Source organism: Equus caballus, chromosome 3, assembly GCF_041296265.1.
Source record: "Equus caballus isolate H_3958 breed thoroughbred chromosome 3, TB-T2T, whole genome shotgun sequence".
Classification (NCBI taxonomy): domain Eukaryota; kingdom Metazoa; phylum Chordata; class Mammalia; order Perissodactyla; family Equidae; genus Equus; species Equus caballus.
In genome coordinates this window covers 75,049,688-75,065,099 of record NC_091686.1, presented here as the reverse complement: position 1 = coordinate 75,065,099, position 15,412 = coordinate 75,049,688, and the positions used below count along the sequence as shown (strand labels likewise).

At 33.2% G+C, this 15,412-nt stretch overlaps 1 protein-coding gene across 12 annotated transcripts in view; it reads right to left on the bottom strand.

Moving 5' to 3' along the window:
• Window positions 1-15,412, bottom strand: part of EPHA5 (EPH receptor A5) — a 330,237-nt gene that overhangs the window by 81,563 nt on the left and 233,262 nt on the right. For all 12 annotated transcript variants that reach the window (XM_023638037.2, XM_023638036.2, XM_070262404.1 and 9 more), the window contains 2 exons: window positions 12,671-12,795; window positions 6,286-6,445 (listed from right to left, as the gene is read on the bottom strand). In XM_023638037.2, the coding sequence (XP_023493805.1) occupies window positions 6,286-6,445; window positions 12,671-12,795 (285 nt within the window). The remainder of the gene's footprint in view (window positions 1-6,285; window positions 6,446-12,670; window positions 12,796-15,412) is intronic.

The following is a 15,412-nucleotide window of genomic DNA, read 5'->3' as shown; positions in this document are numbered from 1 at the left end:
GGTTTCTATGACATCAGATGAGCTGTTTTCTCTTTTTCCCACTCTGAAACACAACTTTGTCACTTCTGTTGGCTCCACATTCTCTTCCCACATCTTATGTGTGAGCAATTCCTGATGAACGCTGGTTCCTGATCCTCCACACTTCTTTCCTCTCTCTCTCTTTCTTTTTCTGTCTTTCTCTCTTCCCACCTCCTTTTCTCTCTCCCTCTCATAGATGCTTCTTTGCTCATGACATTGGTTAACTATAAGCTAAAGAGTCCCAAATTTATATCTCCAATTCTTATTTCTCTTCAAAGTACCACTATTTTTAAAAAACAGACAGCTTTGCCTTTATTTGGATTTTATTTTCACATAAAAAATAAACATGCTTAAAAGCAATCCTTATACCACATCCACTTCCAAGGGCTAAACAAAAACACATCAACAAATAACCATATCATAAATCTAAACCAATAAACCAGACTAATTCGATCTCTTTCTGGTTTCTTTTAACCATCACAGAATTTTCTTAACCCATCCTTGCCCATTAATTAGCAAATATTTTGTGTTTCTTTTATGTTTTGCCCCACACATTACTTTTTTTCATCCAACACTGACCTGTTTGATTCAAATCTGCTGGAATATGGTTCATAGTGTTTTCAGTGCTCCCTTTGCCTCTTATGTACTCACATGAAATATACAAAAATATAACTTTGATCATGTTTCTCTGATCAAAAAGTTCATAGATACTTACTACTTATGGAAGAAGATTCCAAAATTTTCCATTTGGCATTCAAAAGTCCTTCTAATCTGACTCTACCAAATCTTTCTCCTCTCAATGTGTCAGTTTGGGAACTCTCAGAGAGATGGTTTTGGAGGAAGGAGGCATGATTAATCAGAGGTATAGATAAAAATAAGGCTATTTCAGGTGAACCAAAATATTAATTTTGAGAAAAAAAATGGGTGCTTAGTAGTGTCAAATGGTTCATTTTTAATAACTGCCAAGATCTAATTTAACAATGTGCTAAAATATGCACCTAGGTGTGGGATAATATCTTACATTAAAATAATTGTTAATGGCATGCCAAAATTTTTCAAATGTTTAAATTAACATATCTTATGAAAATTTTTGTAGGCAATGAAAATCACAAAATTCATATTTATATGTGAAGGCTGTAAGGAAGAATTTAAAGAATCCATTTTCATTTATTTTTTTTAATTTATAGCATTTTCTAAGTTCCTTAATGGGTGTCAATTATTAACTATTTCACATGCACTAATTAATTTGTGAGCTATTTCTAGTAGGAGAAAATTAATCAAGATTTTGTACTATTTATTCCTTTGTTTGCTCTGACAGCACCAATAATGTCCCCAATTATATCAACTAAGTTGAAAATACATAAATTTACAAGGTACTGTCAATTCCTTCATACTTGTTCACTCGAGCAGGAGAAAAAAATTCTTTTAATATATTGTGAAATTTTTTCATCTTTATAGATATGAATCTCTAGTCACACATATTTCCCATTTTATTATGTATGTTTATTAAGAATTAGTTGATTTATGATGTAGTTTTGGAAGACTGGCTGAGGAATGTTTGGGGAATGCTTAAAAGCAAATTTTGGAGCAATATAACACACTTATTAGAAGGATATCAGTTATAAAAACTAATGTTCTTTAGCAAATAATGTTTCTTCTGTTCAGTCATTATATATTTACATCATCCTTGGAAACTTTAAGGTAAAATATGTTGAGAAATCACATTGTTTTCCCTCACTTTGCTTCCTAAACTCCTGGTTGCAAACCTGTATTACATAGAGATTCTCTAGGTTTGGCTACATATTTGAACAATTAATCATTCAGGCTGGAGAGATTTGTTAGAGCCAGATTAAAAGGGCTTTTGAAAGTCAGGCTGAGAATTTAGGATCTTTCTCCCACAGCAAAAAGTATCTATTAACCTTCCCAATCAGGATAATCTGATCAAAGTTATAATTTTTGATACATAATATGAATATGTAGAGTTAGTGGGGAAATTTAAAACTGCATGGCAGGCAAGTAAGAACATGAAAAGGTGTTGAACATCATTAGCCATCAGAGAAATTCAAATTAAAACCCTGATGTATCACTACCTGTCCAAAATGACTAAAAAAAAACAAAACAAAACCTAGTGACAACATCAATTGCTGATGAGGATGTGGAGAATCTGATCACTCACACATTGCTGGTGGGAATGTAAAATGGTACAGCCACTCTGGAAAACAGTTTGGCAGTTTCTTACAAAATTAAACATGCAATTACCACATCATCATCCAGCAATTCTGCTCCTGGGTATTCATTCCAGGCAAATGAAAACTTAGGTTGACACAAAAACATGTGTCCAAATGTTCATGGCACGTTTATTTGTAATAGCAAAAACTGGAATCAGACCAATTGTCCTCCAACAGGTGAATGGTTAGACAAACTGCAGTACATACACACCACAGAATATTACTCAACAATAAAAAGAAACAAACTTGATATGCACAATGACTTGGATGAATCTCCAGGGAGTTGTGCTGAGTGAAAAAGTCAATTCCAAACTAAAAGGTAATATATTATATGATTCCATTTATAAAACATTTTTAACATGTCAAAATTTTTGAAATGGATGCTTAGAAATTAGCAGTTATCTGGGCTTAGTTATAGGACAGGAGTTGTTCCCGAAGGCAGTGGGTGCAGTTATGAAAGGGCAACATGAGGGTTCCTTGTGATGTTGGCACTATTTGGAATCTTGATTGTGATGGTAGATACACGGACCTACACAAGTGACCAAATTGTATAGAACTTAATACACACACAGGTCTACACACACACATACAAAGGAGCACAAGAAAATGTGAGTAAAATTGGTGGATTGCATCACTGTTAACAGCCTGGTTGTGTTATTATATTACAGTTTTGCAAATGTTACCATTGGGGGATACTGAGCAAAATATACGGGAGTTCTCTCTGTATTGTTGCTTACAATTGCGTGTGAATCTATAATTACTTCAATAAAATTTCATTTATAAAACAGAATAGCATTATTCCAGCAGTTGGGTTATACTGATTTGAATCAAATAGGTTAAGAGTTGGATGAAAGGAAGTGACACATTGGGAAGAAAGCAATCATAAAAGAAACACAAAGGAGTAAGTAGGGGTTAAGAAAGATTCAGTAATAGTCTCAAAGTTTTATCATGTTAAAAAAAAAGACAGAAAAAGAGCTAACTAGGTTGGCTGGATGGTTTCACTCAGGCTAGGTTTATTTGTTGGTGTGTTTTTACCATTGCTGTTGGGAACAGGGGTCGATTTTTAAACACATTAATTGTATGCACAATAAAATTAAAATAAAGTGGATAATAGTCAGTTACAAACATAAACTAAAGCTTGAGAGAGAAAGAATAGTTGGAGATTTTCTACCCAAATCCTCATGTGAAATAGCCTTTGTAAAATAAATATTTTTGCATTCCTGTTTTTACCAGTATTTGCATTTGGTTTTAGAGCTATACTTTTGAGATGCAAGATGACGTAGATAAAAAAGGAATGCCCTTCATTACCATTTTTAACTGAAGTATAACAAAAATTAATAATTAAAACATTTAAAAAATTAAGCAAATCAATAATAAAATGTCAATGTATTATTACCATGCATCATTATTATGAATTGAGTAACCAATTAGAAAATTCTTTTTAAAGTGTATGTTCAAGGTAATGATTTTCAGATAATTTTCTGTCCTAACATACCTGAGTAAGATAGACTTTCCTTAGCAAGGATGACTCAATAAAGCCAATATTCTTAACTGCCACTTACCAAATGAAAACTCCTGACAACTTTAATAGGAAAAATGTAAATATGTTTAAGATACCATAATTCCTACATTCAAGTTTTTGCAGACCGTATTGTGGAAATAATATATGTACATGAAGAATTAAATTATGATATTAAGTAACTGCTGAATAGAATAATAAAGTGATTTCACAAAATATTATACAAACAATTGCCAAATGAATGGCACATAAAACAAATGCCATAGAAGTTCTAAAAAGCAAGTGTTATTTTAATTATCAATTATATAATACATATTGTATTGTATTATTAATTAACTTCCTCTTAGACTATGTGCCTTGATTATGCCTTAAAGTGACTTTAGTCACTCCTAGTACCTAGAGTGAAAAATCTTTTGATTTGTAGGATGTAAATAAAATAAATGTTTGAATAATGAACAAAAGTATTATCCTAAAATGGTTTTTGAAACAAATATTCCATTCTCCAGAATTAAATAGACTGTATTCTTCTTCTCCGGAGAGAAAGTTTAATGTGTTGCTCGTGTTGATTTCTCTAGAGCCTCACAAAGCCTAACACATAATAGGTGCTCAGTACATTCTTGTCGAATTACATCCAGAAAGGATCCTACATAAAGGTCAAAGAGCATCCGTATGTATTACATACTTGGTCAAAGAAAAAGTCATTCATAAAATGTTTGCAGACATATACATATGCTCAAGTAAAAATAAAATTTCGCACTAATAGCTAGGAGACATATAACCTTAAAATATTTTCTTTACCTCTTAATAAAAGCCCTATATCTACTTCTGTAGTAAAAAAATATTTGTGTGATATTTCTTTTCCTCTAGAAAGTTTGTAGGAAAAAATTTTAAAATAGACAGTCTCAGGTGAGATTTTATAAAAGCATATGGAAAATGACCTCTTATTAGTTCTCTTAGTGATCAGACTGATGAATTTTGGCATGCCTGGAAATTACTATTTAATTAAAAAAGTAAGGGAAGGAATACCAACAAGTATTGCTTTTACCAAAAAGCAATCCTGAAAACTAATTGCTGGATGTGCCAATATCCCAAAACTAAGCAGAATTTTGCAATCTTTTAAAATGGGATTTTTCATTTGTATAGTTATCCAAGCACTCAAGCATATTGTGAGATCCTACTCTCTGGGTTTGTTCCCAGAGTTGGTAAACCACGTAAGCAGTATACATTACTAATGGTACCTCAAAAGGAACAAAGCCTAGGAGGGTACCCAGCTTATATATCAAGCTTTTTGTCATAAATCCAGTTGAAGTTTCACGATATGAGAGTAAATAATTAACCAATTGCCATTATAGGAATTTTCTAATATCATTTATTTGTATCAAATCTATTACAGAACTTTTCTAAAGAGCATTAAATGTGCAAATTTCAGTAGTTTCAATTAAATCTCAGACAATTCCTTGAATTGAAAGAAAATAATTTATCATTTTTCACAGTGGCCCCCTAATCTGTACAAAATCAAGTGAAATAACAGAGAAAGCTATTTTTTAAGTAATAAAAATTTTATTCTAGATAAGTTAAACAAGCTTTAAACAGATGTATATCTTGATTTTCTAAAGAGCTACATTATACAAGGTGGGGGACATTTTAACCTGATAATTCTTCTAATCATTACAAAATCTAAGCTCTCATTTTGTTGATGTCAAAGGGGTGAAATATGCATTTTATTTTCATTTTAAAATCACTAATTCTTACATAACCTGGCTTTAAAAAGTATATATATATATATACACACATACATATGCATATTTGACATTTCACACTCCTCCTGTGTGTTATTTTCTTCATAACAAAACTTTAATAGAGCCAGCTCTTTAACCTATAACAAGGCAAATTATTGTCTTCTAATCTTCCCTTTAATGTATTTGTTTTAGGACAAGTAAGTAATCTAAATATTTTGTTTGGCACTAAAATGAGGCAAAAGTTTTATGTTATTTTATGAATAAAAATATGGCACAAGAAGGGTTTTCCAGAATTTCCAGACTCTCCACTCAGAGACACTACCAGAGATTTAGATTTTTTAAAACAATCAGATTGGTTCCTGAGAGCACCATTTTCTTGCCAAACTCAATCCTAACGTGTGCTCCCTGTGGAATTTTCATAGAAAGACTAAGCCTGGTAGCATAGTTCAAATAAAACAGGCATAAAGTAAATGGCAATAATTCAATAAAGTATGGCAGCAATGGAAAGAAAGTCTTTAAAAGCAAAGTTTAAACGTTTCTTAAGGATCTCCTGATGTTTCATCTCCCAGTAGACTAAAAGCAATGAGGAGAGGGGACCGATGTGTTAACAGGCTAAGCTACCATAACAGCATGGCAAATGCTTCCTACCTGAAGGGGTCATGCCTGGGAGAGGGAGAAGGAGCGGCAGACTGACAGAATGCCCAGGGAGAGTATTGATCCACTGACTATTTTCTGGTAACCATTACAGAGACATGAGTTGACAGTAATTAAAATGACTTACACACTGGGATGGTTTCAAACTCGAACCTTCGACTGAAGACACCATAGCCTGCTGCTGTGCGTGCTCGAATTTGGAAGACATATACTGAAGCTGGTTTCAAGCCTTCTGCAGTTATAGTTGTCTCTTTAGATTTGATAATTGTATAGCTGGTCTCTTGGTCCTTCGGTTACACATGCACATACAATAAAAAAAGGCAACATACGAATTATTAATGACAAAAAAACTCAGAATCATAGATCAGAAAATGAATCAGAAACTAATAATAGACTTACTATTAGTACAAACACAACATTTTAGAAAAAATAAAACCTAGAGATCCTAGATACTTATATTGAATCTTAAAGTGTTTTCTAGAAATCAAAGATGGTGGGTGACATGTTCTCCACCCAACCACCACACTTGCCCTTGGTAAAAATAAATTTGTAAACTTTTAACATACAGTTTGCAGAATATAAATTATTTTACAGATTCTAATTTAGTATTGTTATTGGTGTGCATGTTTTTCTCATAAATAATTTATGGGAACACATCTGTCTGTTCATAGAGAAAGGTAGCAATGTCACATATACTGCCAGATAGGACTCATGCTTTACATCTTTAGTGAATTTGATTTCTAATTGTATTTACAGCTTGGGAGAAAGAATGAGTATTTCACTGGAGAACTACTTTAATTTCAATTCACTAAGTCTAAAATTTTGTAAATAAGAAATTTTTTTTTCCTTTCTGAAAACGTTTTATCTTTTTCTCTTTCACATGTTTGGGCTGGAGGAATAGTGAGTGGAGATGGAGTGGGAAAAAAATCACTGGAGAGATGGTTTTGGAAACTGAAACAAAAAGGACTTCTAACGAAGTATAGATTAACCATCTATAACTCCTCATTGTCTCTGAAGTCACCACGCTGAATTTAAAATCTTAGACCTATAAAGATTTCAAAAACACTAAGTTCTTGTTTTGAACTTTCTCCTCCCTTATATTTTTCTGTGTGAATTCTTGGCTAACCTCTTTTCCTTAAAGTCTTTCCACATTTATTACATTTCTGATAGATATTAAGGGACAAATTAAAGATAGGTAATGGTTAGAGACTTTCCCCCCTTTTTAAATAAGTGTGTTTTACTTACAATAACCTGATTGATGACTGTAAACTATCATTTTCTAAATATTTCAGGAAATTTGTCTTTAAAGATAGAAATATGCATTGATTGATTTTTTAAAGATCTAATGAGAATAACATGTGAAAGAATATTCTTTCCTAAATGAGAAGAAAACTGAAAGCAAGAATATAATATTTACTTCTCAAGCATTCTAATAGGGAACATGGCTGCTATTTAATCTTCACAATGCTGTTAGAGTGCAAACAAATGCAAGCCACAGTCTTTCTCGCTTGCGGTTTACAATAGATAGCAGCATGCCATATTGTAACTTTAGTGTGCACACTGGAATCATGTCCTAAAACACAGTGAGTTCATTTCTACTTTTTATCCTCAGTTTCCCTCTCTGAAAAATTGGGATAGAAATTGTTGCCTGGATATCCTCACCGAGATGTTGTATAAATGAAACAGGTCATGCCTGTGAAACACTTTAATAAATTGTAAAGTACATGCTTTAATTGTCATAATTATAATTTTAATTTTTTTCTAATTTGACACATCAAAGTCAGCTTCTGACCACTTTCTATACTTCCACAAATACCACCTAAAATATACAGCCTATAAACATTCTTCTTTTCAAGCAATTTTATTATTCCTCATTTAATATGCCTAAACATATAAAATTATCTTAGGGTCAAGTACATCCAAATTTCTCTCTAGATAGATATGGCCTAATTTATAATCTAAATAGGTTTTCTGATTCATTCTATACAAATGATTGATCTTTATACTTTTAACACACACATTAATTTAAATGCCTAATCTTTAAAGCATTTAAGACATTTTATTATAGTTTTGCAAAGGATTAAAATTAGACAATTAAATCTTATAAACCTTTACCTAATAGTGTCAGTCATTTTCTTTATTCACAAACATTTATTGATGTCCCACCTACTCTGGTACATCTTCTATATGCTAGGCATATAGCAGTAAAAAAGCAGACAATTTCTTGACATATTCTTTTTAAAAGGGGTAAATAGCTTCTATAAACTATTGTAGTTACTGATGTTCTGAGAATGCTCAAGTTTATGAGAGAATGTGCAAGACTTTCTCAACAATATTATACTTTCCAGTTTGTGATTACAGCAGTGTTTTTCAGTAAGAAATGATTAAATACCTGTTCTCTACTATTTTCACTTTGTTTAAAGGGAATTTAAATTGGTGAAAAAACTAGATAAAACTAAAGTTAAGATCCCGATATATTTGATATGATTATGATATTTACATAAACTCTTAACATTTATAATGTAAAGTAAGAAGGCTTTTTTCAAATAAAAGAGCACAGGAATATCAGGGTTAGAATTCCAGATGTGTTATTAGCTAAGTCGGTGTGTCAATGTGGGTACACAACTCAACCTCAGTTTTTTTTGTCTTCAAAATGAGTTGAAATTATTTATCAAGAGCATTGTGAGGACATAAACATAGAGACAGAGATAATATAGATAGCACTCGGCACAACCACCACAACACAAGGTGGTCTAGGTGATTTGATTTGACCCTATAGCATGATGGCAAATTCGCCTATTGGAAAGGAAAAAAACAAAAGAATTTGATAAAGCTTACATAGCTGTCACTCCTAACTATTAAAGTCACAATTAATATATTTTGTAAAATAATTAGAAATTGATATTTTTATGAGAAAAGGGAAAAAATTACAAGAGAATTGGAACGTTGTGTCTTGAAATAATGCATGATCTCATATCAATTGCACAAAATTACACAACATTCTGCCTGATTTATCTATTAACATTATGTACGGCTCAGTCGTTCCTTATCACAGATTTGATTGTACGCTGTCTCCCTGAGTTAGTTCAGTACTATATTACTGAAGGAACTTAGTAAAGCATACGTTGAGGGGATCAAAACCCATAAATACACATTTTGAATTCTCTAAGTATCTTCCAAAATTTGCTTCTGCTCCACTCCTTTAAATCACCCTTGGATTCTAATTTCCTTCATATCAATTTATACACGCATCAAACCGTATATACGCATCTTCAACACTCACAACTAAATAGCCGCCAAGTCCTTGGTCGGGGCAGTGGCTTTCCATGCCTTCCTGCCCCAGCTGAGCAAATGAGCTACATTCCCCAGCTGCTTAGCAAACACTGTTCACATGCAGCGAGAGGAGGGCCTCAGCTGAAGGAGCCAGCCGGCAAGCACCCTGCCAAAGGGCAGCTTCCCTTCGCCTCTGCCTTTAATTAAGAGATGGCAACGGGCCCATCACCACGCCGGAGCAGGGAGGCCTGATGACCTCTATTAGAGCAGGGCAATCGCAGGCAGAAATGCCAGCTGGCAAATGCAGGAGGCTTGGAAAGCTCTGCCACCTGTGTCTGGCCAAGAGCCATCCAATAAAACGGTGGTGTCATTCTGAAAGTTCAAAACGAGTTCTGGAAACCTATCAGGATTCCCGCCTTAATACATGGGATAAAAGCTCATTATCCTCTTTTTTCTTCTGAAAGTATTAAAAAAACTTCATGTGTATTTTACTGGTATGCTCAATAGTTTTGCTTGGCAAAAACATCTGGGAATTAATATTGTCACCATAAAAAAGAAAAACCTGACCAAAAGAAGTTAACTTCCCCAAAATAATATATTATATGAAGGTTTTGTTGCTTTTACAGCATGTAAGTGGGCAACTTGTTATTCATTTATTGAAGATATGTATAGAAATCTTCTTCCAAAATAATTTTTTTCTTTGAGTTATGAGGATAATAGAATGCATTAATATGGCGTTAAAAATAAACCAAATCTTACTGAACTAAGTATTATTTAAAAAGAATTGAACTATAAAGAAAATAATTTTACAACACAGATAAAATTCATTAGAAGGAATGTGAATAGAAAAGGAATCTTCTCCATCACTTGTTGAGTAATTCTTTGTTTATCAGAAGCAGCAGCTTAAAGAGAAAGAGCAAAAGAAAAGAAAAATCCTTACCTATTGAGTATTATGTATATGAAATTCATGCATATGCTGCAAAGCAATAGTAAAAACAAAGTTTACTCATAAGGGAAAAAAATAGGATGATTTCCTTAAAGACAAAAAAGAAAACCAGACAACGGTCCAGTTTGTTGCTTCAGGGGAAGAAAACAGCGCAGAAAAATAAGTACTTGTCAAATTTTTGTCTTCCTGCTGTTGAATTTAATTTTATCTAAAATACATATATTCAAATACATGATTTTTGAGGTTTAGTTATTTTAAAATGCCATTACGCATATCAACTTCTTTTAAAATCAACTTTAAGGGAAATAAAAATTTGGAAAGTTAGAATGTTTATAAAATAATTCAGCCTATGTTTATATATATAAAATGTACAGACTGTACAAAAATCACTCTATTTACCTAGCTTTGCCTTAGTACACGGTAATAAAGTTTACAAAAACTTGAATAAGGAATGTAAGCTTTAATTTAACAAATTATTTTTGGATATAGCTTGTGTTTAAACTGTAGACTTCTGGAATTTGCAATGCAGTCTGGACTCCACTCCCAGGGAAACAAGAATCAGAGAAGGATATTAATGTCATGACACTTTACTTGACTTACCCCATTATTTGTTAACAATAAACCCTGCAAACCATAAGCCAACATAGCTTTGTCTCAGAGGTATTCTCTTAGACTGAATAATGTATTTGATGCTATATTTTTTGTGAAATATCTTACAGGTATTTTGATTTATGTTGCCTATCCAATAGTTACATGTGATATTACGAGAAAGTCATTCCTAGAAAGATAGCTATTTCAAGAGTAATAATTGACCGTTTATTTATCTATTTATAAAATCAGTCTATGAATTGCACAGACATCCAAAACCTAGAAAGAATATGTGAATGGCCTCACTCTCTCCCACACCCTGCCGTTTTGTTTTCTGTTGTATCTTTACACAGGTAGTTGTTGCATCAATGAAGGAAAGAAGCAAATTTCTAAAAAATCTCTATAATGCTATGAATTATTTCAATGTAGTTCAGTGTGTTTACCTACACTCTTTTATCTCGCATATATATAGAACATTGGACTTTTAAGTGATTTTCATTAATAGGGTATCAGTATTTTTCATGATACTTTTGTATTACTATAAATAGAACCATTAATTCCCCCACTCTTTTCCAATGTCCTAGCTTAGACAATTTCTTAGGTATTGCAAAGCAAGTTTTAGAACTTCGTCCCACCCTCTTCACTCTTCCTTCAGAGAAGAGCGGTCTCTGAGTTTGAGAGAAGCAGTTGAGTAAGTGTGGCCGAGTCCTTCCCTTCTTTTTTGGCATCTGCTTCTCTGCATTATGTCTGTCTTCTTGTCTACTCCTATTCCATAGGACACACTCTTCTGGGTCAGGGTCTTCTAGCCACCTCTTAGAGGTTGTTTTGGGCACTCATCAATCTTTATGTCCTCTACCAGAACTCAGGTTGTTCTAAGGGGTGTATGTCATTCAGATCCAGACTACAAAAATCACAGTAAAATGGAGGTGGGAGGGGTAGGAAGACTCATGGTAACTATATATGTAAGCCACATACTCCAGTCCTGATCTATAAATTTTAGTTCCTTTTTATTTTCCATCTGTATTATTCCTTTATCAGTAGCTCACTTGGTTGAGGATTCAGAGAAGAGGAAGAGGGATGATTATTGCCTTTGGACTTCAACAACTATTAGGTAAAATACATAAGAGGGAACCTAAGAAACGACTCAGTGAAGAAGAAGAAATAGAGAAAATGCAGGGACTATGAGGCACACATTTACAATTGTGTGTCCTTAAATTTTAAAATAAAGTTTATAATATAGTGTTAGAAATTTGTTATGAATTTTTAAAAGTTGTACTTTATATTCACATCGTAGCTGCCCATACTTCCTTAACAGCATAGGTATTATGCAGGGTTAATGGTCATAAGCAAATGTGTTCTTCATTGTTGTACACTGCAGTCACTACTGAAGGTCAACAACTTCAGTGTTTGTGACACTTTCAAAATGTCCTATGACTTCATCTTTTAATGCTGTGAAAACTAGTTAAGCCGATGTTACACTATATGACAGTATTCCAGCAGCGTAAACTATTTGGCAGCAGCGGACCAGAAATTGAGTGCTCCCTGTACACTTTTAGCCTCCACAATCGTGACGACCAAATCAATTCTCATTGATTTACACGTAAAACTGCACCATGCTTTTCTACAAATTGAATAATTGCAGTTGCTAAAATGAAAAGAAAAAAAAAAGAGGAAGAGAGAATATTCTTTATTCTGTTAGTCTCACCTTTTCAAAATATTTGATTTCATACTCCAGGATGATTCCATTGGGGCGATCTGGCTCTTGCCAAGACAAAGAGATACTGTTTTTTGCAATCTTCCCCTTTTTCACATTGGTGACTGGAGAGGGGGCTGCAAAATAGTATAAATAAAGAGTTGCATGAATACCAGAACCCTGAAATTACAACTGTGTATAATATATATGGCATTCTTGGAATGTAGTATAATAAAAATCCCAAACAATTAAATTTTATTCTAACCTGTAAATAATTTTAATTTGTCTACATATTTTTTACAGATTGTAAAGTGTTTTACAAATATAAATCAATTAATTATCTTGAGAATTTTCCCATAATAAAACTGTAGTCATATAGACTTTTAAGTGCACATTTTCTTTATGAAGTCTAGAAACATAAATGAAATATTTTACTTTTTTACAGAACAAAGACACTTTTGATAGCCTTATAAATCTTCTATGTTTCTAAAATTTATGGACTCTGTATAATATATCCCATTATGCTAATATATACATGATCATCTATATTACCACATTTTCACAACATTGTCATTTTTTATCATTTATTATTTTTAAAATCATGTGGGTCCTATAATCATTTATAAATTCTTATATTAAATATAGTGGGAGTTTTCTTTCAAAAATGTTACTAATACATGGTATATCTTGAAAACAATAGTAAATAAAAGAAACATTTTCTTCCATTTCCATTTCTCCCAAATTTTTCATTAAGACGTCACAACCACTTATGGTGTTCATCACTATCTGCCAGTATCTATTAAACTACTACTTTTCTGATGAAAACAGAAAAATTATATATGCTATTTCAGATATATCTGGATATTCTGAATTCACAAACATATGGATACTGATTCAAAATCCATTTTTATGAATCTGCTGAGACTTGTATAGACGCCGGGTTTGACACCATGAAGAAGTATTGACTAATATTTTTCTGATGCTGGGGACTTTTATTTTTGCAGTTCTTAGCGTTCATAAAAGACATAGGAAAGACTACCATGGACTAATGAATGGTTTATATGTGTGAGTGTGTGTATAGAGACAAATAATATATATATATTATATACATGCATATTATATGTATAATGTATATATAATAAGATGGAAAAGATGCCAGCCTTAGTGAGTAGTACATAACCAGAGTCATAGCCCTATCTGAACAGTATCAGACATTTGGTGAGATTACATATTATATATAATTTTATATGTAGTATATAATATATACTTTATATATTATAAATATATATATTTATAATGCAATGTATAATATATAAAGTACTTATATATATTATATACATATATTTTCTAGCTATCTTAACTTCCAGCATTGTTCAGACAAAATAACACACTGTCATGTTTTAATTATATTTTCCACTCCTCAGAAAATGTAATCAAATCAGAGGCGCTGCTTCGAGTAACAGACAGAAAGAGCAAAGTTTCAAAGAACTGCTTGTTGGGTCCGATAGCAGTGTGAAAGCAGAGTAGGGGAAGAAACTGATCACTTAAAAATAGAAACGAGATCTTGTGATTTCTCTGCTTAAAACCCTCCAGTGCCTTTCGGTTTCATTCAAGAGGAAAACATAAATCCGGAATTGCATGCAAGGATCAACACTGTCTGGCTCCCTGCATCTTCTCTGACCTCACCTCCTGCTGCTGCTCTTCAGCAGCTCTGCCCAGGCCTTCCATTCTTGGGGCACTTCAGACACACTCCTGCTCAAGGACCGCTGCACTTGGCATTCCATCAGTCAGAGGTGCTTCTCCCCCAGACTTCTGCAGGGCGCTCTCACTCTCCTCTGGGTTCCTCACTGAGGCCTTTCCTGTCTACTCTCTGCGTTGAGTAACCATCTCTCACCCTCATCGCCTCTCAAGTCACCATTCTCTTTGCTCCTTCAGTGTTTTATTTTCTTCCTAGCTCTTGCACTTGAACTGTTCTTCATATCTTAATTAAATTTGCTTTTTTAAATCCTCTCAAGTAGAATGTCATTTTTCTGAGGGCAGGGGTATCGTTTGTTTTATTCACTGCTGTATCTCTAGATCTAGAACAGTGTCTAGGACAGATGAGGGTGCAATAAATATGTATAGAATGAATGATTGATGGTAAAAATTCAAAGTAATATACATGAAACTTTTTATTCTTTATTATTTTATTATGTCAGTGAACTCAACTATGAAACTCAAGGGTGAAGTATATCTTTAAATAAAATTAAAATAAATAGAGACAGATATAATCTGTAAGAGAGTAAAATTTGTTAACTATGTAGTGTTTTACAGACCCATGATAGGGTGTTAACGACTTTGGTACTTTAATGTCTGCTGTTATTCTTCCAATCACACAGCTTTTTCTGTGATATTCAGACTCAGAGGATGCCTATTTTCAGCCTTATCTTGTTGTCTTAAACATGTCCAGTTCCACAGAGTTTTCTGGAATACTACAGAACACAAAGTGTGCGTATAAAGCCAAAATTCTCTAAAAGCATCGAAATTGTAGTCTGTTTACTTTCCTCGAAATTGTAATTGACTGGTAGTTCTCACAGCCACGTTGTGGCGTAGGTTCAAAGACCCTACTGATCTCCTAGTGAGGGAAAAGTATACCATGTTTGGCACTGTGAAGGTAACAGCCAGAAGACATGGAAACAAGAAAGAGTAAGCTATGGGCCCCCCAGTTCATCCAGCATTTGTAGCAAAACAGCAAATTTACTGCAGTAGAAACGT